General features: G+C 43.6%; 1 protein-coding gene and 1 pseudogene across 1 annotated transcript in view; both read left to right on the forward strand.

The window, feature by feature from the left end:
- Window positions 1-698: 698 nt before the first annotated feature.
- Window positions 699-1,033, forward strand: LOC139075240 (KANTR integral membrane protein-like; annotated as a pseudogene).
- A 7,415-nt stretch (window positions 1,034-8,448) lies between these two features.
- HDGFL3 (HDGF like 3) overlaps window positions 8,449-20,388 on the forward strand; it is a 67,001-nt gene continuing 55,061 nt past the window's right edge. Inside the window, exon 1 of the mRNA XM_070570170.1 lies at window positions 8,449-8,728. Coding sequence (XP_070426271.1) covers window positions 8,645-8,728 — 84 coding nt within the window. The 5' untranslated portion in view covers window positions 8,449-8,644. The remainder of the gene's footprint in view (window positions 8,729-20,388) is intronic.

Here is a 20,388-nt window from a genome sequence, read left to right on the forward strand (position 1 = left end):
TAAGTATGATGTTTGTGAAAGATATTTTTATAGATACCCTTTATTCTATTAAGAAAATTCCTATCTATTCCTAGTTTGCTAATTTTTTAAATGTAAGCTGAATTTTATAGTTTTCCTGCATCTCTTGAAAAGATTGTGTGATTTTTCTCCTTTAATATATTAATGTTGTAAATGACATTGATTGATTTCCAAAAGTTAATCAACCTGCATTCTGGATTAGATTCAAATTTGTCATAATATATTATTCTTTTGATGTATACCAGGATTTGGTTTGCTGATATTTTAGTTGAGATTTTTTTTATCTATGGTGGTATGTAGCTTTCCTTTCTTGTCTTGTACTTGTCAGGTTTTGGTATTAAGATTGTGCTGGACTCATAAAACAAACTTGGAAAGTCTCTCTTTTTCTATTCTCTGAATTTGTGTGAGATTGGCACTATTTCTCCCTAAAATGTTTGGGATGACACACCACTGAAGCCATCTGGGCCTGGAATTTGCTTTGGGGGAAGAATTCACTTACAGATGAAATTTCTTTTTTTCAGTAGACTTAGGACTATTTGCATTTCTCTTTCTTCTTGTGTCAATTTTGGTAACGTGTTTTCCTAGTATATTGTCAGCTTCATCTGAAATTTCAAATTAATGGCATAAGGTTGTCCAAAATGCCCTTTTTATTATCTTAAATATCTGTAGAATTTGAAATGATGTCCCCTTTTTCATCCCTCATATTTGTTATTTGTGCTCTATTTCTTTTAATCAGTCTTGAAGGAGGCTTATCCATTTTATTAGTCCTTTTAGAAAACCAGCTTTTGGCTTTTTTGATCCTCTTTGTGATATATTTTTATAGTTTATTAATTTCTTCCCTTTGTTATTTCCTCCCTTCTCCTTTTTTGGGTTTACTTTTCTGTTCTTTTTCTAAGTTCTTGAGATGGATGCATAGATGATTGCTTTTCATCCTTGCCCCCTCAAATATATGCCTTTAAGACTCTTTAATCAGCTTTAGCTTCATCTCGCAAGTTTAGATATCTTCTTTCCTATATTATCCAATTCAAAATAGATTTTGATTTTCATTGTGACTTCTTCCTTGACTCATATGTTATTTAAAATTAGGCAACAAAAATATTTCCAAATGTTTGGGAATTTTCTAGTTTTCTTTTTGTTATTGATTTCACAGCTTAATTCCCTTGTGGTCAGAGAATATATAATGCCTAATTTTAATCCTTTGGAAGTTGTTAGGACTAACTATGAGCCGGCATATGGTCACTTTTGGCAAATATACCATGTATATTTGAAAATAATGTGTATTCTATATATATCTGGTACAGTGCTCCAAATATATCAATAAGATTATATTTATTACTTGTGTTATTCCAATCACTTACAATCTTACTTTTTTTTTTTTTGCCCACTTCTTCTATCAGTTCTTGAGTAAACTGTGTTGAAATCTCCTACCATAATTGTGGATTTGTCCTTTTCGTTCTGTCAATTTTTTACTTTATATACTTTGAGGCAGTTTTATTCATGTATACAAATTAAGCACTTTATTTCTTTCTAGCGAACTGGCTCATTTATTTTTATGTAATGTCTCTTTATAGCAGCATTTCTCTTCGGCGGCACTATTGACATGTTGGGGAGGATCATTCTTTGTTGGGGAGGTGTGGGGAGTGCTGTCCCGTGCGCTGTAGGATGTTTAGCAGAATCCTTGTTCTCTACTCACTAGATGCCAGTAGCTTCCCCACCTCCCACCCCTGTCATGGCAGTCAAAAATACCTCTAGACCTTGCCACATGTCCACTGGGGTGAAGAATCACTCCTGGTCAACAGCCACTCATCTACAGTAACGCTTTGTGCCTTAAAGTCTATTTTCTCTGATATTGGTAAAGCCAGTTTCTATTGGTATTTGCAAAGTTTTTTTTTTCAATCATTTTACTTTCAACCTTTCGATACCCTTACTCAAGATGTGTCTCTAGTAAGCATAAGGTCGACGGTCCTTTTAATCCGGTCTGACAAGCTTTTAATTGTAACTGCAGTATTTGTTCCTTTTACCTTTAATGTGATCACTGATACGTTTGGGTTTAAATCTGCGATATGACTATTTATTTCACATTTAATCCACTGTTCTATGTTCTTTTTTCTCTCCTTTCTTACCTTTTTGGGTTATGTATTATTTCACTATTTTGTTATTCCCCCCATTAGTTGAGCATTCTTTTATTATTCTTTTAATTGTTGTCCTAGAGATCACAACATGTATCTTTAACGTATTTAAAATGTAATACATTAGTACTTTTGCCACTTTCTGTATTATCTTAGGGCTTTGGACTTTTCTACTCTATTTACCTCAATCTCACTTTTTGTGAATTTTTATTTCTCTGTATATATAATCCAAGTAATTCATCATTATTTAATTTCATACAGCCAATGTTTACTTAGATTTATTCAAATATTTATTTTTTCCATTGTTCTCCATTTCTTCCTGCTTCTCCCTGCTTCCATATGGGTTCATTTTCTTTCTGCCTAATTAACTCCTTTTAGTACTTCATTTAGTGCAGGTCTACTGTTACTGAATTCTCCAGGTTTATGTTTATCTAAAACTTGTCATTGTTTCTCTCTTATTTGAAAGATAGTTTGCTTGGTTTAGAATTTTAGGTTGCTGATTATTTTCTTTGTTACTAAATCAGCTATCAGTCTTTGCTGCACATTTGAAGAGCTTTGTCATCTCTTTGTCTATGGGTTTCAGCAACTTTACTAATGTTCTTGGGTATGGCTTTCTTTGGATTTATCATGATTGGTATTCAAAATACTTTTTAATCCATTGCTTGATAGCTTTCATCAGTTTTAGAAAATTCTTGGCCATCACGGCTTCAAACATTGCTTCTGCTCCATTCTCTCATCAGGGGATCCATGACTTTTTCACCACATCTCGTAGATAGAAAATACCTAACAAATACTAACCAATAGGACGCTGATGTGGCTCTACCATGTTCTTTTCTGTTTTTTCCTTCCTTTTGTCTCTCTGGGCTTCGGTCTGCATGTTTCTCCTTTTCACCTATCTTCCACATCACTAGCTCTCTCTAGCGGTGTCTAATCTGCTATTAAACCCTGCTTCAGTTATCTCTTGCTACATAACAACCCACCCCAAAGTTCTGTGGTGCAAAATAACTGCCACCCTTTACTTGCACGATTCAAGCTCCAAGGGGACAGCTTGTCTCTGTGCCACGTGGTGTTGGCTAAGGTAGCTTAACTGGGGTTGGAGGACCCAAGATGACTTCACTCCCACGTCTAGCACATCAGTTAGGGGGATTGAAAGAGTTGGGACTTGCTGGGTCTCTCTCCAAAGTCCTTCATTCTCCAGGGCCTGTCTCCTTCCACGTGCCCCTTCCCCCTCCGTACCAGCAGGGTATTTAAAATTATTTACACGGTGAGTTGGGACCCCAAGAGGGTGAAAATGGAAGCTGGTATGCCTTTTAGTGCCTGGGCCTAGAACAAGCAAAGCATTATTTCTCCCACATCCTTCACTCCACGTCATAGCCCTTCAGATGAGTGAAGTTAAATACCCTAGCTTCCCCAGGCTTCTGCAACACTACTTCATCCGGCATGGTTTTGATTCCCTCACCATGCTCCTTGTTCTCCATGGCTCTCAGACCTAAAACAATGACTGGCGCATAGCAGTACTCAACAAATGTTTGTTCAATAAATGAATGAAGGAATGAATGCTGACTGTTGACCCAATGCACCCTTCAATGGCATAAACACTAATCTTGGAACAATACTGGCAAAGATGGCAGACAAATCTGCCAATTCTTGAAGGTTTTTATGTCATCTATATCTTGAAACACCTTCCTACAAATAGCTAGTAACTCATTCAGATTCTCCGCTTTGCTCCTCAGCCCAGGACAGGACAGTGAAGGAGTGAGAATGAGAACAATCTCAATGGAAACAGCCTTTGGACTCAGACTCTCAGGTAGGAGAATTCCCAGGACCTGGAACAATCCTTTTTCCTTCCCAAGTAAGATCCCAAGTGGCTCACGTAGTGTCTTCAGAGACCATTAACATACGTCTGAGGTCATTATTGGGGTGCTCTCTGCTTCTCTACTTGGCGGCCTGAGTACAGCTTCTGCTGTTACCCACCATCACTCTAGCAATGCTGGCTGACTCCAACCTTGATCCCTACCTTGTACCATCATGGCCCACGTTGACTTTATAGTGCCTTTGGGCAACCTAGAACTCCGATGCTCCCATGGAGGTGGGAGTTCTCTATCTCACCACAAGCAGTATCTTACAGTTCTTTTATTTGACTCTCAAGAAGGTGTCAATATCTTATAGCCCTTTCTCTTTCAAAAAATGGGAGACCAGTTCCCCTGGGACTGGGTCAAAGACTTTGAGAGATATCTTTAGGTGCAAAAGTAGTAGAAATGAACTCTGAGGCAAAGCCTAGGGAGCTCCCTTCTGACGTACTGATTGTGTGTGTGTGTGTGTGTGATTAACACCAAGTTTTCCTGACCCCTTTCCACAATTGTTGTCATCACACTATGTTAACAACAACAAAGATAACAATAGCAACTAACATTTAATGAGTGCTTACTATGTGCCAGGCACTGTTCTAAGTGCTTTATATGTATCATCTCATACATAATTTGGGGTGGAGGAATAGATTTTAGGCAAATAGATTTAAGCACCCATCATGGAATGGGTGAATTTGGGGGACAAGATTTGAAGGAACTGTTAAAAGTTTGATTAAGAAGCTGAGTCAAGATATGAAAGGGGAAGGTGAAAGCAGAACAAGGTCAGTAAAACGTGGGGATGTGTGTGAGTGAGAAGAGTGGCAAAAAATAGATCAAAGAGCCACACTCATGGAGAAGTAGGAGCCCATTGGGATTTGAGGATGCTGAAATCAAAAGTGATCAAAGGAAGTTGATATTATCACCATTTGCGAATGGAGTTCTTTCCAAGTTTCAGAAGTAAAATTAATATTCTATTTTGATACAGCAAACAGACCAGCTCTTGGGGCCACATTGACTAAAATGAACTACATCAGACTCTTTTAATGGTCTTAGCGGTATCTCTAAAGGGTTACTAATATCTGTTAAATATTTGAATAGAGCATTGTTCTGGAATAGCCACAGGAATAGTCCTTTGCATAAAAGTGGAGGAACCAGTCTGGAAGCTGGGTCTCCAGTGAAAGCCACAAGGCAATGCTTCATCCCGGGCAAAACTGTGTTGACAACATAGTCTGCATCCAACCTGGCTGCAGAGACAGACGGGCTCTTAGCCAAGCACATTAGGAGATTCCTGACGACCAGTCAGAGGGAGCCTATACGGGGATTCCGTGTGTGTTGTTAAGTCTGACTTGGTGGAGCCTGAGAGGCAGGCAAAGGACATGTGCTGGGCAGTCAGACCAGGCTCAATCGGAAACCCGAAACCCAAGACTACAGTGGGCGAAATCTCCACATTCTCAAAATAACCAAACCCCAACAATTATCCCTTCTTGGGCCTCCGTCTTCAACCACTGGATGGGTCCTTCTCATTACAATCTCAAATTTCCCCAAGCTTTAAAAACCAGCCAAACAATCACAATAGAACAACTCTTCCTTCGTGCTTTCATGCTACTCTTTCTCCGCTGCTGGGAATGGGTTGTCTACACTTCCTGCTTCCACATTTTCACCTCTCACTCACATCTCAAGCCACTGTTCTCTGGTTTCTTCCCACCACCATTTCTGGGGAACAGTTCCCAACAAGGTCCCCAGTGACCTTTCAATCACCAGACTCAATGGCCCCAGCTCCTTCCTCATCTTACTTGACCTCCCTGTGGCATCTATCTGGACACACCCCTCCTTCTGGAAATTCTTTACTTCTTTCGTTTCTATAGCACTACGCTTCTCTTCTTTTCCTGCCTGACCCTTAAATGTTGGTGTCACCTGGCTCCATCCTCGGCCACTCCTTTTCTCATCCAACAGTGTCCTGGGAACCTCCCTCATGGTTTCAGCCACCACTTGTAAATTGACGTCACTCAAATCTCTCTATGTTCAGCTTTAACTATTTCTCTCGGCCATATATCAGCTCTCCACTAAACATCTCTCTCTGGATGCCCCATGGAAGTCTCAACACGCTAAACCACTCATGGTCTCATCCCCAAACTGCCCATTCTTCATGGATTTCCTCACCTCAGTGAGTGTCAGAACTCATCATCCTGATACTTAGGCCAGAAACCAGGGAAGGGTCTTTGACTCCTCCTTCTTCCTACCCCCTTGCCACCCAACGAGTCAAGCCTTGTCTGAGCCCTCGTCTTCTCTCTCCTGGTGAGAGCCCCTCAGCTGAGCTCCTGCCTCTAGACTCACCCTCAAATCCACCCCCACACCGGCCACCAGAGTAACCCATCTAAACCCAAATCATGAGCATGTCTCTCCTCTGCTTAAAGGCCTCCCATTGCTCCCTACTGACAATCCTTCCCCTCTCATTTCTCCCCTCTCTCCTATTTCTCCCCTAGGCCCCACGGGGAGGCCAGACCACAGGGGGCAAGCAGCCAACAGCTAGGACTTTGGCAGCTGGTCAGAGGGATTTGGGTTTGACTTAAGAGGATACAGGAACCATTTGCAGGTTTCACAAGCAGGGCATGATGGCATAAGGACATAATGACAGGTGCTACAAGTGGGAGACACATTAGCAGGCTGAACGTTTGTGTCATCCCAAAATTCATATGTTAAATCCCAGGGCCCAATGTATTAGGAGATGGGGCCTTTGGGAGGTGATAGGTCATGAGGATGGAGCCCTCATGAATGGGATTAGTGCCCTTATACAAGAGACCCCAGAGAGTTCCTTGCCCTCCTCCCTGTCCAACCTCGTGGAAGGACACAGAGAAAAGACTGTCCTCTATGAACCAGGAAGCAGGTCCTCCCCAAACAGCAGAATTGCCCGTGCCTTCTTCTTGGAACTCCCAGCCTCCAGAACCGTGAATAATAAATTCCTGTTGTTTCTAAGTCACTCAGTCGATGGTATTTTGTTATAGAAGCCCAAACGGACTAAGAGACGGCTATTACAACTGAGGCAAAAGGACCTACACTAATCTACAGTGAGAAAAGAGGAAAAGGCGAACCTGGCGGCCTGGTGAGGAAGGATAAACATCTAAGTAGGAAAATCAAGAGATGCAAGGAGTAAGCAAATGCATCAGCAGCGAATGTCAAGCAGTATTAAAAAAGTAAATAGTCCACAGCAAGTCTGGACTTCAAAGCCCCGTTAATGGAAGCCCAGCGCCAAGGAGCAAGGGCAGGGGTACACACACATACACACACACACACACAATTCTACAGGGCAAGTGAGGGCGGCAGATGCTTGAAGAAACCGTAGCTTCTATAAAAGGGGGACAGGCACGAAAGCCGAAAAGAGGGGACAGACCCAAACAAAACCTTTCCTTGTGACAAGATGAAAGCCACAGAAAGTCAGTTACACTCAGGAGCTGCGCCCGCTGACCTCTTCAAGACGGCCTTCAGGGTGATGAAAGAGGCAGCATTCATTCATTCATCCGGCAGAGTCAAAAAAACGTGGTCCAAAACCTTGCCAGGATGGGAAACAAGTGACCTGTTGGAATAAGCCCCTTTCACAGATTTACAGGCCTACAAGACCCACGCATAAAGAAGCATGACCGCTTATAGACTTCGGAGTTGTGCAGATCCAGGTTCGAATCCCAGCTGCGCCGTTAGGCAAACGAGAAAAGCTCCCGCGAAGCCTCTTGCAGAGCCCGCCCTGGTGGATCAGCTGCACCGTCAAGGGCAGGCCCGGGGCGAGGACCCCCCGGGGTCGCCGGCTCCAGAGCGGGGCTCCTCCCAGCAGCCTAGTGTCCCCGCGCAGCCTTGCCGGGGCCTGCAGAGCCTTTGTGCCCCACTCACCCGATTGCGCCCGCAGCAGCGGCCCGCGGGGGGCGGCCGGGCGGGGGGCGCGTCCGCGGGAGGCAGGCGTGGACCCGGGAGGCGGGGGTGCACTCAGGGGAGCCCCCCAGGGTGGCGCGGCCGGGCGGGGAGGGGGCGGCCAGGTGGTGATTGGCTGGGCTGCGGCTCGCCGCTCGGGCCCAGAACAAAAGAGAGAGCGGGGCGGCGGGGCATCCCCCGGAGTCGGCGCGCCCGCCCGCCCGGCGCGGCTTCGGTGCTGGGGGAGGACGCGCCCCCAGCGCGCCCGCCCGCCCGCCGAGCAGCCCGGCCGGCGCGCTCGATTTCTCGGCGAAAGGCGGCCGTGCACCTAGGAATTAACCGACCGGCGCGGGCGGGGAGGGAGCGGGGAGCGGGGCGGGGGGATGCGGCGCGCGCGCGAGAACAATAATAAGATCGTGTTTGCGGTCGCTGCCCGAGGAGGAATTCGGGGGAGGCGCGAGGCCCGGCGCTCGGCGCGCCCGGAGCCCGGGGGGGAGGCCGGCGGCCGCGGCGGCATGAGGCAGGCGGCGCGGCGCCTGTGAGCAGCGCGGCGGCGGCGGCGGCGGCGAGGGCCGAGCGGCCGGGCCGGGATTCGCGGGCCGCGGCGCCCCCCGCCCAGCTCGCGCAGCCGCCTCGCCGCGGCCCCTCGTCGGAGCGGCCGGCCGGCCAGCGCGAGGCCCGGCCCGCGGGGTGGGGGGGCGGCCCCGGCAGCTGCGCGGCGCCCAAGGACGACCGGGAAGGGGAGCGGCCGCGATGGCGCGCCCGCGGCCCCGCGAGTACAAGGCGGGCGACCTGGTCTTCGCCAAGATGAAGGGCTACCCGCACTGGCCGGCCCGGGTGAGTACGCGGCGCCGCCGCCCACCATCTTCCTCGCGGATGGCGCGCCCGGGCGGCGCGGAGGGGACGCGCCCGCGCCCGAGGGCGGCCATCCTGCCGCGACGGCCCGGGGCCCCCGCAGGCCCGCAGCCGCCGTCCTGCAGCCGAGCCGGCGGGGTCGGGCCGTTGGTCACCCGGGTCCCTGCCGGACGTCGGGGCGCGCGGGGCAGATGGCCGTCCGCGGCCCGGCGGGTGTCCTGGCGAGGGCGGCGGCCCCTCGGAGGCCGGCGGCAGCCCTGGGCAGGCGTGCGCCCGGGTGCCGGCGCCTCCTTCGCCCTCCCGACTTGTTGAGCGTCCTCAGCGCGATGGCGGGCGCTCCGCCTGCCCCCGCCGCGTCCCGGGTGCCTGCATCCCTGCCGCCCATCGCTCCTGGAAGCCGACGCCGGATGGCCGGGAGCTGGCCGCCTGGCCCTGGCTGGTGGGACCAATCGGCCCCTCGTGCCTCTTCACCTCCATATTTGTTTTAGGTCGGCTCCCGAACCTCATCCTTGGCCTCCCGCTCCCGTCCACAATAGCTGCCTCCTCCCGGGTAGCAGGGTTGTCGCTGGGCTCTTTTCTCTAGAAAGCATCTGCGTGCAACACATAGCAGGCAGATTTCTCATTAGGCCCTGTGAGTGAGGAAGAGATGCAGCACTAAGCGTGTGTGCTTTGTGTTTCAAAATAAATCCCTTTGACTTTCAATTCTATAATAGTTGGTAGTTAATTGCTTAAATAACAAGGATCGTGGAAAAGGAGGGTCAGGACGTCTTGGAGACGACGTTGGTATCCTCGAGGAATAGAAATAGGCTTGGGAAATAATTGGCATAAATAGGAATGTGAGCTCTAAAATGTATCACAGTCAAGTGAAGATAGCAAGACTGAAAAAAAAATACAACCATTCACAAAAGGAAGTGACATCATGGGTGGCCAGACTGAAATTTAGTGAAGTTGAAGTAATGGATGGGCATTATCACTTTTTTTGCAAAATGGAAAGGACACTGGGCCAGGAATTGGGGGACCTGGTTATCTGGTCCGGGCTCATCATTTCAACTGTCTGAATATCCATTTCTGCAACTATAAAATGATCATGGTTAGGGTTCCCTCCAACACTAACAACCTCAGATTTCAAGTGGAAAAAACAGTTATTCAGGTTCCATTAGGCTGTGCAAATAACTTTCCTCCACATCTGAACTATAGGTTGTCCTCAAATAAGGCAAAGTTTTGATGGTAGCATAGCTGGTTATTTTTATACGATAGTGCCATATTGCTTAAAGGGGCAAGATTTGTGACTTTAGGGGTCCTTTATGGAATCCTTGAGTATATTTGTCAAGTGAGAAACAGCTATAAGGCGCTTATGTTTATAGATAGTCAAAAGTGATTTAAGGGTTATCATTACCAGTTGGTCATTTCCTTGTGACACAGTGCCATTGTTTAATCTTACCTTTGAAAAATGTCTTCCTAGAGTCAAAAAGAAAATAGACTTAAAAATTTCAGGAACATGTTGTTTGCATAGTTTGGCCACCTGTACTAATTTTGGAACAAAAAAGTGCGGCAAAAGTGGTCCTAGTTGTATGTCTAATTGTACATAAAATTTCTAGAAGTTATAATTCCAAACCAAAGCAAAATGGAAAATAAAATGAGCAGATGAAGTCAATTAGATTGTTAGATAAGATAGAATAAATACAAGAAAGAAAAATCTCTGTCTGTTTACATTTAACTTGACCTCCTCAAGGAAAGGACCTGTCTCTTTAAAAAAAAAAAGGGGGGGGTTATTTTATAGTGAGTGGCATGTTGCAATTTCCAAGGAAAGGTAAATGTTGGAAAAAGAAGAAAAAGATATTTGAGTCCTTCCTCTTTGTTAGTTACAGTACTGTATGCTTCATATATATTCTCATTTTCATCCCAATTCTGTGAGACATTATCCCCATTTTACACCTAGCTGTGGCTTTGTAGATGATAATCTTATAAAATACTCAGAAAAAAGTCTTACATAGTCAAATTTCAAATATTGTCACTTGATAACAAGGCCAGTCATGTAGGGGTTCTGTATGGCCCCAAGGAATACAACCCAGGAGGAAAAGCCTGGGGAGACATGTCAGTTCAGGCTGTGGGGAGGAGCTTTCTCACAGTCAGAGCCGGTCCATGCTGGTCCATGCTGGAATAAAGAAACAACTTCCTGCCCTGGGGAAGAGGTTTAGTCCTAGGCAGCCCCTTGGGGGGAATGTGGGCCGAGAGGATTCAGACCTCTAGTAAGTTCTGTCAGGTTGGATTCAGCTTTTGGCTGTCACGGCGGGCATGCTCTGAAGTCCTTCTAAGTTTCAGTTTACTAGTCTATAAAATAGGGGTAATTCCCGCCTCACAGATCAGTGTGTGTAAAAGCACCAAGCAGTGATACTTGCATGTTCCTACCTTTTTTCCTTTCTAAATTTCTCACTTTTCCCCTGGATCGCTACACTATTTTAAATTTTCAACTCTTGAGTAGATTTATTTTTTCCAACATTTTATCATGAAAAGTTTCAAACGTATAGAAAAGTTGAAAGAACTGTACAGCGGTCACCCATGTATCTACCACGTAGATTCTACAATTAACATCTTACTGTACTTGCTCCATCACGCGTTTGTTCCTATATCCATCCCTCTGTCCATACAGCAGTCTGTCTTATTTTAATGCGTTTCAAGTGAGTTGCAGACATGACTCTAATTTACTCCTAGACACTTGACTTCAGCATGCATATCATTAACTAGAGGTCAATATTTTTTATAGATCTTTTTTTTTCCTTTTGAGGTAAAATATACATAGACTGAAACACATTTACGTTAAATGTACCATTCAATGAGTTGGACAGATGTAGACACTGGTATAGTAACAAACCCCTACTGAGACATAGGATGGACCAGGACCTGCGAACACCTCCGCCTGCTGCTTCCCAGCTTATCCTGTCCTCCTCCCTGTTCACATGCGTTATTTTAACACTAAATAGCAGCTATTTCTAGTGGAGTATACTTTATTATATATAACTTTAAAAATTAGACGTTCATCTATGCCTCAGGATTACCCAGCTTAATACTCAAAAATACTTATATTAAAACAAGAGGCTCTGAGCCCTGTTGGTAAAAAAAAAAAAAATGTGAGCATGTATCCCACATATGTGTAAATTTACTTTAAAATTATATATATATGTGCTTTGTACTGTTACATACATTATAAAATAAATACAAAAAGGAACTAAAAGGGATGACATGATATAAACTTTTATGTTTTAAAGTTCTTATTGGCAAAATATCATTAATAGTAATAGGTTAAGTCCATATTTTTAAAAGTATTAATTTGGGGGCTATTTTCTGCCTGCTTCTTGTGTGATCTGACTAGATGGTTTCTATCTTTCCTCATGTGCTTGTGCTTATATTATTAGTATTATCTTTGTAGGACTCCTTTTAGCCACTTGTTCATTTGGCAAGAATTCACTTAGCAGTGGATGTTCCATAATTCTGCTCACGGGCACACAAATGGCAGTAAATCACAGCTTGCCCAATGTGAATGAATATAACCGTCTGAATAAGGACACTAGTGTCAATTTATGTATTAAATATTAATGAAATTTACTTTTTAGGTAAAAGAATAAGGAGCTATTTCTTCCCACACTCACCGCCCCCTCAGTCATTTTGTGTGTCCTCTGAGGTGGGAGCACTCTGCCTTTGTTAGCCTGCTCTAAAAGATGGAAAACAAAAAGTGATGCAGAAAACCCAAAAGTCTCAGAACTCTTGTGTTTCAATGGAACTTGTTTTTGTTGTTTTTTTTTGTTTTTTGAGGGAGATTAGCCCTGAGCTAACATCTGCTGCCAATCCTCCTCTTTTTGCTGAGGAAGACTGGCCCTGAGCTAACATCCATGCCCATCTTCCTCTACTTTCTATGTGGGACGCCTGCCACAGCATGGCTTAGCCAAGCAGCGCCCTGTCCGCACCCGTGATCTGAACCAGTGAACCCCGGGCCACCGAGAAGGGGAACGCGTGCACTTAACCACTGCACTACCGGGCCGGCCCTGGAAGAGCTTTTTTAAATTTAAAAACTTTATATGAGAACGCTCAACGTTGCTAGTAGGAGACTAAATTGATAGACTCACTTTGGAATACTAGGCTGATCTACTGTAGTTAGACACGCCTACCTCATGGCTTAGCAGTCTGTTCTAGGCATATACCCAAGAGAAATGAGTGTTTTTGTCCACCAGAAGCCTTGTACAAGAATTCTCGTACATAGCAGCTTTATCCATGATAGCGGAAGACTGAAAACAACCCAGATGTCCATCAACAGGAGAATGGATAAACAAATTTGTAGTATATTCATGCAGTGGAGTACTACTCAGCAATAAAAAGGAACAGACTACTGATGTCCACAAAAATATGGATGAATCTCAAAAATAGAAGGTTGAATGAAAAAAGCCAAACACAAGAGAGTACATTCTGTGTGATTCCATGACAGTCAAAAACAGGCAATACTAACCCGTGGTGATCAGTTTGTGGGTGTGGAGGTGGCGGGGTGGGGGGCCCCTGACTGGGAGGAGGCACTGGAAATGTCCTGTACTTGAGCTGGGTGGAGGTTACGTGGGGTGTCCACATGTAAAAATCTGTCAAGCTGCACATTTAAGATCTCCCCTCTACTGTATGTGAGTTATACCTTGATTTAGAAAACACACGCTTTGTATGAGATGGGGACGAAGAAGCAGCTAGGACTCCAAGCTGCTTCATGGGTTGAATTTCACCATTCTTAGCTTTCAGTGAGAAATATTTTTCCTCTAAGCCTTCAGTCTTACCAAGCTGCATCTTCCTGTTCCGTTTCGACTATTTTAGAGGCTTCATTTACGACTTTAGAGCTTTCTCGTTAGGCTTCTTTTTAGCTCTGGTCTCTGTCTGTCTTGCTTACTGCCTTAGTCTTCTATTCCTTTCATACCAAATCAGTGCTCAGCATATTTTTGATCTATCTTCAACCTTTCACTTGATGAAACAAGAATAAAGCATTTGACTTACCATTCTATGACAGCTGGAAGAGCTGGACTCTTCTTGAGCTTTTATTGAGCACCTGCTGTATGTAAGGCACTGTGCGAGGTGTAGTTCTCACTTTTCTACCAACAGATTAAATTTGCAGCAACTTAAAAATATGATTATAATTAAATAATTAAAGTGTTTATGTTAAATTAATGTAAATTCTGGTTGGGAATCCTTGGTTTCTGATCCATAGCGCTTTCAATTTTTCTTGCCTTTGACAGTAAACTACTAAACTATGAGGCTTTATTTCTCAAGACCAAACTATATATTTTCAGGGAATCACTTGGGACTGAAATTCTTTTTCATCTCAAAGTAAGATGTTTATAATCTTTGTTACCTTGGCCTGAATCCGAAGCAGTCCATCATTTGTTCACTCCTCAAGTAGGTGGCACAGCTCACGTGGACTTTTCCCCAGGGACTATATTCTTGTTGTCACAGAACTAGCACATCGTCTCGTTTTCTTCCCTTTAACCCTGGGAGCAAATACTTAAGCTATCTGCTTAAAACTTCAACTCTCAATTCCAAAATGTACGTTTACCATTGCTCCCATTTCAACAAGATGGATCTGTATTTCTGGCACATCCCCTTTGGAATGCCCTAATGACTACTATTTCCCCATGATTTGGAAAATATTGTTAATTCTCTGAAGTCAGGTTTCCTGATATGATTGTTTGATTCTTTTGGAAAATGACTGATGGCTTAAAATTATATGTGACTTTATTGAAAATATCGTTAGCATTAGAAAAACATTATAGACTAGTAAGTACAGTAAGCACAATAGAGGAAGAGCCCTGTTTAGTGGAGAAAGTGATCATCTATCGTGGAAGAATCTCCAGATGTTAGAGTGGAATCTAGCCCACTTGATACGGTTATCAGCTCGCTGCACAAAGGCTTCCTAACCATTTTGAGCAGAGCTCCTGAAGACATGGTCTGTGACTGTTACCTGTCAGTAACAAGATAGGTACAGAAATTGAGAGTAAGAGTTTAGAAATTTTTTTTAGCAGTTTGATAGAGTAACTTCAGGTCTTGGAATCTAATCATTAAAAAAATGAGGCTTGTATTTGATATGTCTTATTTTTCCAATAATTCATCTTTAATGTATTTTATAAAAATGTCAGTCTGCAACAAATTAGAAAATAAAACTCGTCCTTGAGCACAGATAGAGTCGCAGTGCTGACTGTGGAGGACTTGAAGGTCAGCAGTGGTCCTTGCACCTCAAATGGTTTGCTCATGCCGTAAACTACTTCAGCTGTCGTTGACTATTTAAAAGGGAGGATGGATTGACATTCATGCTATAAATATTAATTTCACCTGTGTAAAAAATGTGTTACACAAGTAATGTTCATTGTAGAAAGGTTACTATCCCCGTAGTACCTAGTTAGAAACATCATGAATACGCACCTATATTTGTAGGTATGCAAGTCTTGTAATATATACAGTTTTGCATTCTTTTTTCCCCACTTAAACACTATGTCATGACTTTCAGTAGTGATGAATACATTTCTATATTATTTGTAACAGCCATCTGGTAATTTATGGTATGGACCTATTTATTATAAACAGTATCCACTTCCTATTGGAGAACATTTAGATTATTTCCAGTTTTTTACTGTAAAATAATACTCTGAGAAACGTTCTTTTAGCTAAATCATTAGTTATTTCCTTAAGACAAATCTCTGGAAATTATATTTCTGAGTTAGGGGGCATGTGCATGTTTTAAAACTTTGGATTTATATTGTTACATTGCCCTCCAGAAAAGTTTGACTCTCTTACCCAGTAGCAGAATAAGAGAATATCTGTTTTCTCCCATAGTCATTAAAAGTAGATGATTCAAATTTTAAAGAATCTTTGTCATTTTAGTAAACACAAATATTAATTGAATTAATTTCTTTGGTTACAAGTTAGGCTGAATATATCATGTGTGATATATATGAAATCGTATATACGTGTCTTGATTACAAATTAGGATGAAGATATATGATAAAACTACTAAGAGATATATATCCCTGTAAGAGAACCAAGATTTAGCTTAAAAAATTCACCTAAGGTCACACACTTAATAAGTGTCTAATCTCAGACTATTAAGAATGCCACAAGAATGTAAGAAATGTGACATCAGATTAGGTGAAAGGACTGAAGAAGCATTTGGCAGTTATGTAAGAAGAGCATGCATATATATATATATATATATATATATATATATGGGGTAAAAGTTGCTGTAAAGCTGGCAATCCTAAGTCAGAGAATGTAATTTTTATTATGTAACATTTATTATATTATCTTTCTTTAGTCTATATCTCTTTGAAAGCCATTTGACACAAGGCAGTATAAAAAGAAATAAGACAGTTATGCAAATGGAGAAAGCAGAGACCCATTGAAGTTGGTCTGAGTGAAGAGCGTGGTGTTGACTTAGACAGAGGTTCCAGATCATTACGTGTGAGAGAGCGCAGCACCTCGACCCTCAGGGAGGGGAGTCCTGAGAGTCGCTGGTTCAGTGGGGCCTGGAAGCTCCGTCAGAACCCCCCCTCTCCCCTGTAGCTTTCCCGTCTGCTGCATTCTCAGTCCTCATAACAGCATTCTCCTATGTTCTTTCACAGCCATTCATGTATTTAATCTCCTTTCGGCTGGTTAAAATAGAGGTAGTAATTGAATTTTTCTATTATATCTTCTTACCTAAACAAGAATTTGCTGCAGCTAGGTAAATAACCATGTGTGGTCACAGAGAGCCACATGGAGGTAAAGAGAATGAATAGTAATGATTGGTAAGCACAGGCCTTTAGAGTGACCCCCTCCAGATTTCCAGGCAAGATTCCCGAGATGTTGGAAAGACAACTAGACCAGGAGTTGGAAGACAAGCACCTCATTCCACCACTGCTTGGTTTGTTTGGTTTGGGCATCTTTTTTATTGCAATGTCTTTGTAAAATAGGAAGGATGGTAATTCTTACTCTTTTCCTTCTTTTTTCCTAGAGATCAAATGCTAAAATGTACATGAAAGAACTGTTTGCTAATTAAGTCCCTAATAATTACCTCCCAGCAACACCAGACTCTGTCTTATAGAATGCTCAGAATCTAGTCAAGTCGCAATATAGTCAGCCCTCGGTATCTGCAGATTCGACCCTTGGCGGGTCATGGACATGGTACACGATCCGCAGTTGCTTGAATCTGCGGATACAGGCCAACTAAGGGACTTGAGCAACCACAGATTTTGGTATCTTCAAATTTTCGTGTCCACGGGTGGTCCTGGAACTAATGCCCCTTGGAGAGCCAGGGACAACTGTAAATGCTTTAATGGTTTGGCGGGGTCTTTCAGCAGTTTCCTTGTGGCTTCATAATAGTGAATTGGCTCTAGGCTCTGGGAGTTATGGGGATTTCCCATTGTGCCCCTCCTTCAGACTCCTGAGTGTGGTGGGCCATTTCTAGAGGTTCCACACATCTTCGAGATTTGGGGCCAGGCTAACCTGGACTGTGTTGGCATACGAAGGGGGTCCGTGAATAAACTACTCTTCCCACTTGATCACTGAGACTCGAGCTCTGATTGGATGCTCTCTGATTGTAGTCTCCAAGGCCACCCAGACGTGGAGGTCCCAGTTTTCCGAAGCATAGGGGAGTCAATAGTAGCAACACTGCCTCCATGGGGACTGGACAAGTCTTGATAACGTAGCAGTAACTTCTCAGTTTCTACTGCAGAATGTGTTTAAGATGAGAGTTGTAGAAGTGATAGGTTCAGTCAGATTCAGGAGTGGTTAGCAAATATAAAAATGAGTTTCACAGAGGACTCAAAAATTTTTACGTAGAGAGGAGCGTCAAAAAGTAAACTCATGGCTTTGGATTTCTTTTTCCTTTTTCTTTGTCACCAAAGTAGAACTTTTGTCCTAATAGCATCTTTAGTTTTGGAGGAAATGCATATTCAGAGCGATATTACAAGTTCTCAGTTCATTTTTTCAGAATGAGCATTTGTGGAATGGATTGAAAATTAATTCCCTCTAAAACTCTGCTTGACTTTTAAAATGAGACCAACTATTTTCAAACAAGGCATAACTGTTCTTCTCTCCTTCACTGGACCGCTCCGTGAGGGTTAGGTCAGTAATTTTGAAAAAGGCTTTAGACCTTGGAAATGAGACGCTATTGCTGATTCTGATGCAGACTAGTCTAGTGGCTTTCAGACTCTTTTGACTGTAACTCAGTAAGAAATGAATATTAATTTCATACACACACACTAGAAAAATGTTTTCACCAAACCGTACTCTATGCAGTGCATTCTATTTTTATATTTCATTTCATATAAAATCAGGTTGCAACTATCTAAATCAGTTTCACTACCTACAGTATGAAAAGCACTGGTTTGGTCTCTTAGGCCAAAGGGTTAATCTCTATGAGTTGTATGTGTTTATATAGAACAGTAGTTGCATTTTTGAGATGAGTTAACAGTCTTGAGCTTTTTATTCTGCTGTAGCCACAGTCTTACTTGAAGGTCACATGGACATAAAAAATGAAAACTAGATTATGTTAGGTCATTTAACCATCCAGGCCAGTATTTCCCTTGATCTCAAAAGGCTGGGTATATAGATCAAATATTTCTACTCTCATCTTTCTTCTTATCTTTGAACTGCAAATGTATGTACAAGTTTCTTGAAACTAATTATAGTTTCATATATATGCCTTCTTGAGGCTAATAAGCTCCGTACGTTTGCTGACTACCCAGCTGTGCACGCTGACTCCGTGGTACTCCCTGGCTGAGGATGCTGAGGCTCAGGGTTCTTGGGTCTGTGAGACTGGACTGTGGAGGTCTCAGGATTGAGGGTGAGGGGCTTCTGTGAAGTCCAGAAGACTTCTAAGTGGGGCGGGTTTGTGGTACCCTCTGAGGCAGATGTAAAGTCATAAGCCTAACACATTTCTAATGGTTCTTCATTTCCTTTTTAATCGCTTTTTGTCCGACGAAGAGAGATTTCTCTGCTCTTATCAGATACTGCGGTTTCAGTAGAGAGAACCTAGTATTGATGATAGTCAGGCTTTCTTCAATTTCTGAAAAAGATACATTTCTGAAAAGTTATCGTAAGCACAGTTTTATATCTCACATCTGACTGATTGACTCACACAAAATAAGTATACTTCTATTAGAAAATAACCCCATTATACGAAGTGAAAATATCTGGGAACAAGAGGAATAATATTAGATTAATCTTTGTGTGATGCCAGGTGTCCAGGAATCGGGTGGTTGTCCAGCCCAGCCTTTGGTCGCTGCTCTTGCTCCCTGGCCCTGTCTGTGTTGTGTGGGGTGGCAGGGGGAGCACAGAGCCTTTGATAGAGTCATGAAACATGGTGGTCTCCACTCTTCATTTTTAATAAGCTCCTTGTCTGGGGCAGAGATGTCTTTAACTACAAGGGATCAGGTGACCCAGAACAAATGTGTCCCTTGTTTTTATATTGTCATAAAAGCAAATTGCAGAAGTAGAACAGGTCCACAAGAGGGGCAGGTGGAGAAGTCGGTTGAAGTGAAGTGGAGATGGCAGTGGTTGGAGACTCCTGTGCGCCACCATGACTGCTTCTCATTCAGTATTGCGGTCAACTCTGAGTGAGCGCAGGACTTCTCCACTTTCTCTTGGTGTGCCGCCACCTCCTGGCTTGCCCCCTTCCTTATTAGCCAAAGTCGACTCACGTGATCACTTGAACGCTTCTCCTCCAGTCTCCTCGTTACTTTGATGCGTTCACCCTACAGACGCCTCCTGGGTCATTCTTACAGTCTGTCTTCTCTGCTCGAGCACATCGTCCACGGGGACCAGCTGGCCACAGTCACAAAGCCGCGCGGACTGGGGCTGCTCCAGGATTATTTCACCCAGGTCCTCAACGCTGCTCGGCAGTCCTTGTCCTTGCCCTGGGTCAGCTCCTTGTCCATTCTCCTCCCGTGTCAGTACATAGTTTTACTACTCTCTTCCAACTCAGCTTCCTGCCCCTCATTTTCAGTGGATTACTTGACCTTCATATTTTATATGTTCATCTTCCAGATGCAGTGGAAGAGCAAGAGCTTTGTGGCAGATGAAGCCATGCCTGCATATTGCCGGGAGCCTCAGCAGATGAATGACCTTAGTTAGATTGCCTAATCTCTTAGCCTCACGGACTCATCTGTGAAATGGAGACAATAACGCCTTCTTTTCAGGGTCATCTCAAGGATTTTGAGCCTGGAGTTTAACAGAAGATCAAAAAATGTTCATTTCCCTCTCCTTCACCTCTTCCCCATAGTCCTTACTAAGACCCTCCTCCTCTTGCTTGACCCCTCTCTTTTCCTTCTTCCCTTCAACAGTCAGTAAATGCTTTTTGGATGTTTGCTATGTCCCAGGTACTTGACTGGGTGCTGGGGTAAAGAAGTGGCCTAAACAAAATCCTTGTTTTCAGATACTTTAAGTAAGTCACCAGCCTCTTCCCCTCTGCGGCTCTCTCTCTTCAGACTGGAAATAATCCTCTCTCCCATCTTTCAGGCACGGCTCTCTCTGCTTTCCTTGGTAGCCAAGCTTCTTAAATAACTGACCTTACTGTCTCTTTCTTGCCCCTCTCCCAGAGGTCAGCGTGACCTGCCAATCCAAAGAACACATTTCAGTCCTTATTT

The sequence above is a fragment of the Equus przewalskii genome, chromosome 1 (assembly GCF_037783145.1).
Source record: "Equus przewalskii isolate Varuska chromosome 1, EquPr2, whole genome shotgun sequence".
Taxonomy (NCBI): domain Eukaryota; kingdom Metazoa; phylum Chordata; class Mammalia; order Perissodactyla; family Equidae; genus Equus; species Equus przewalskii.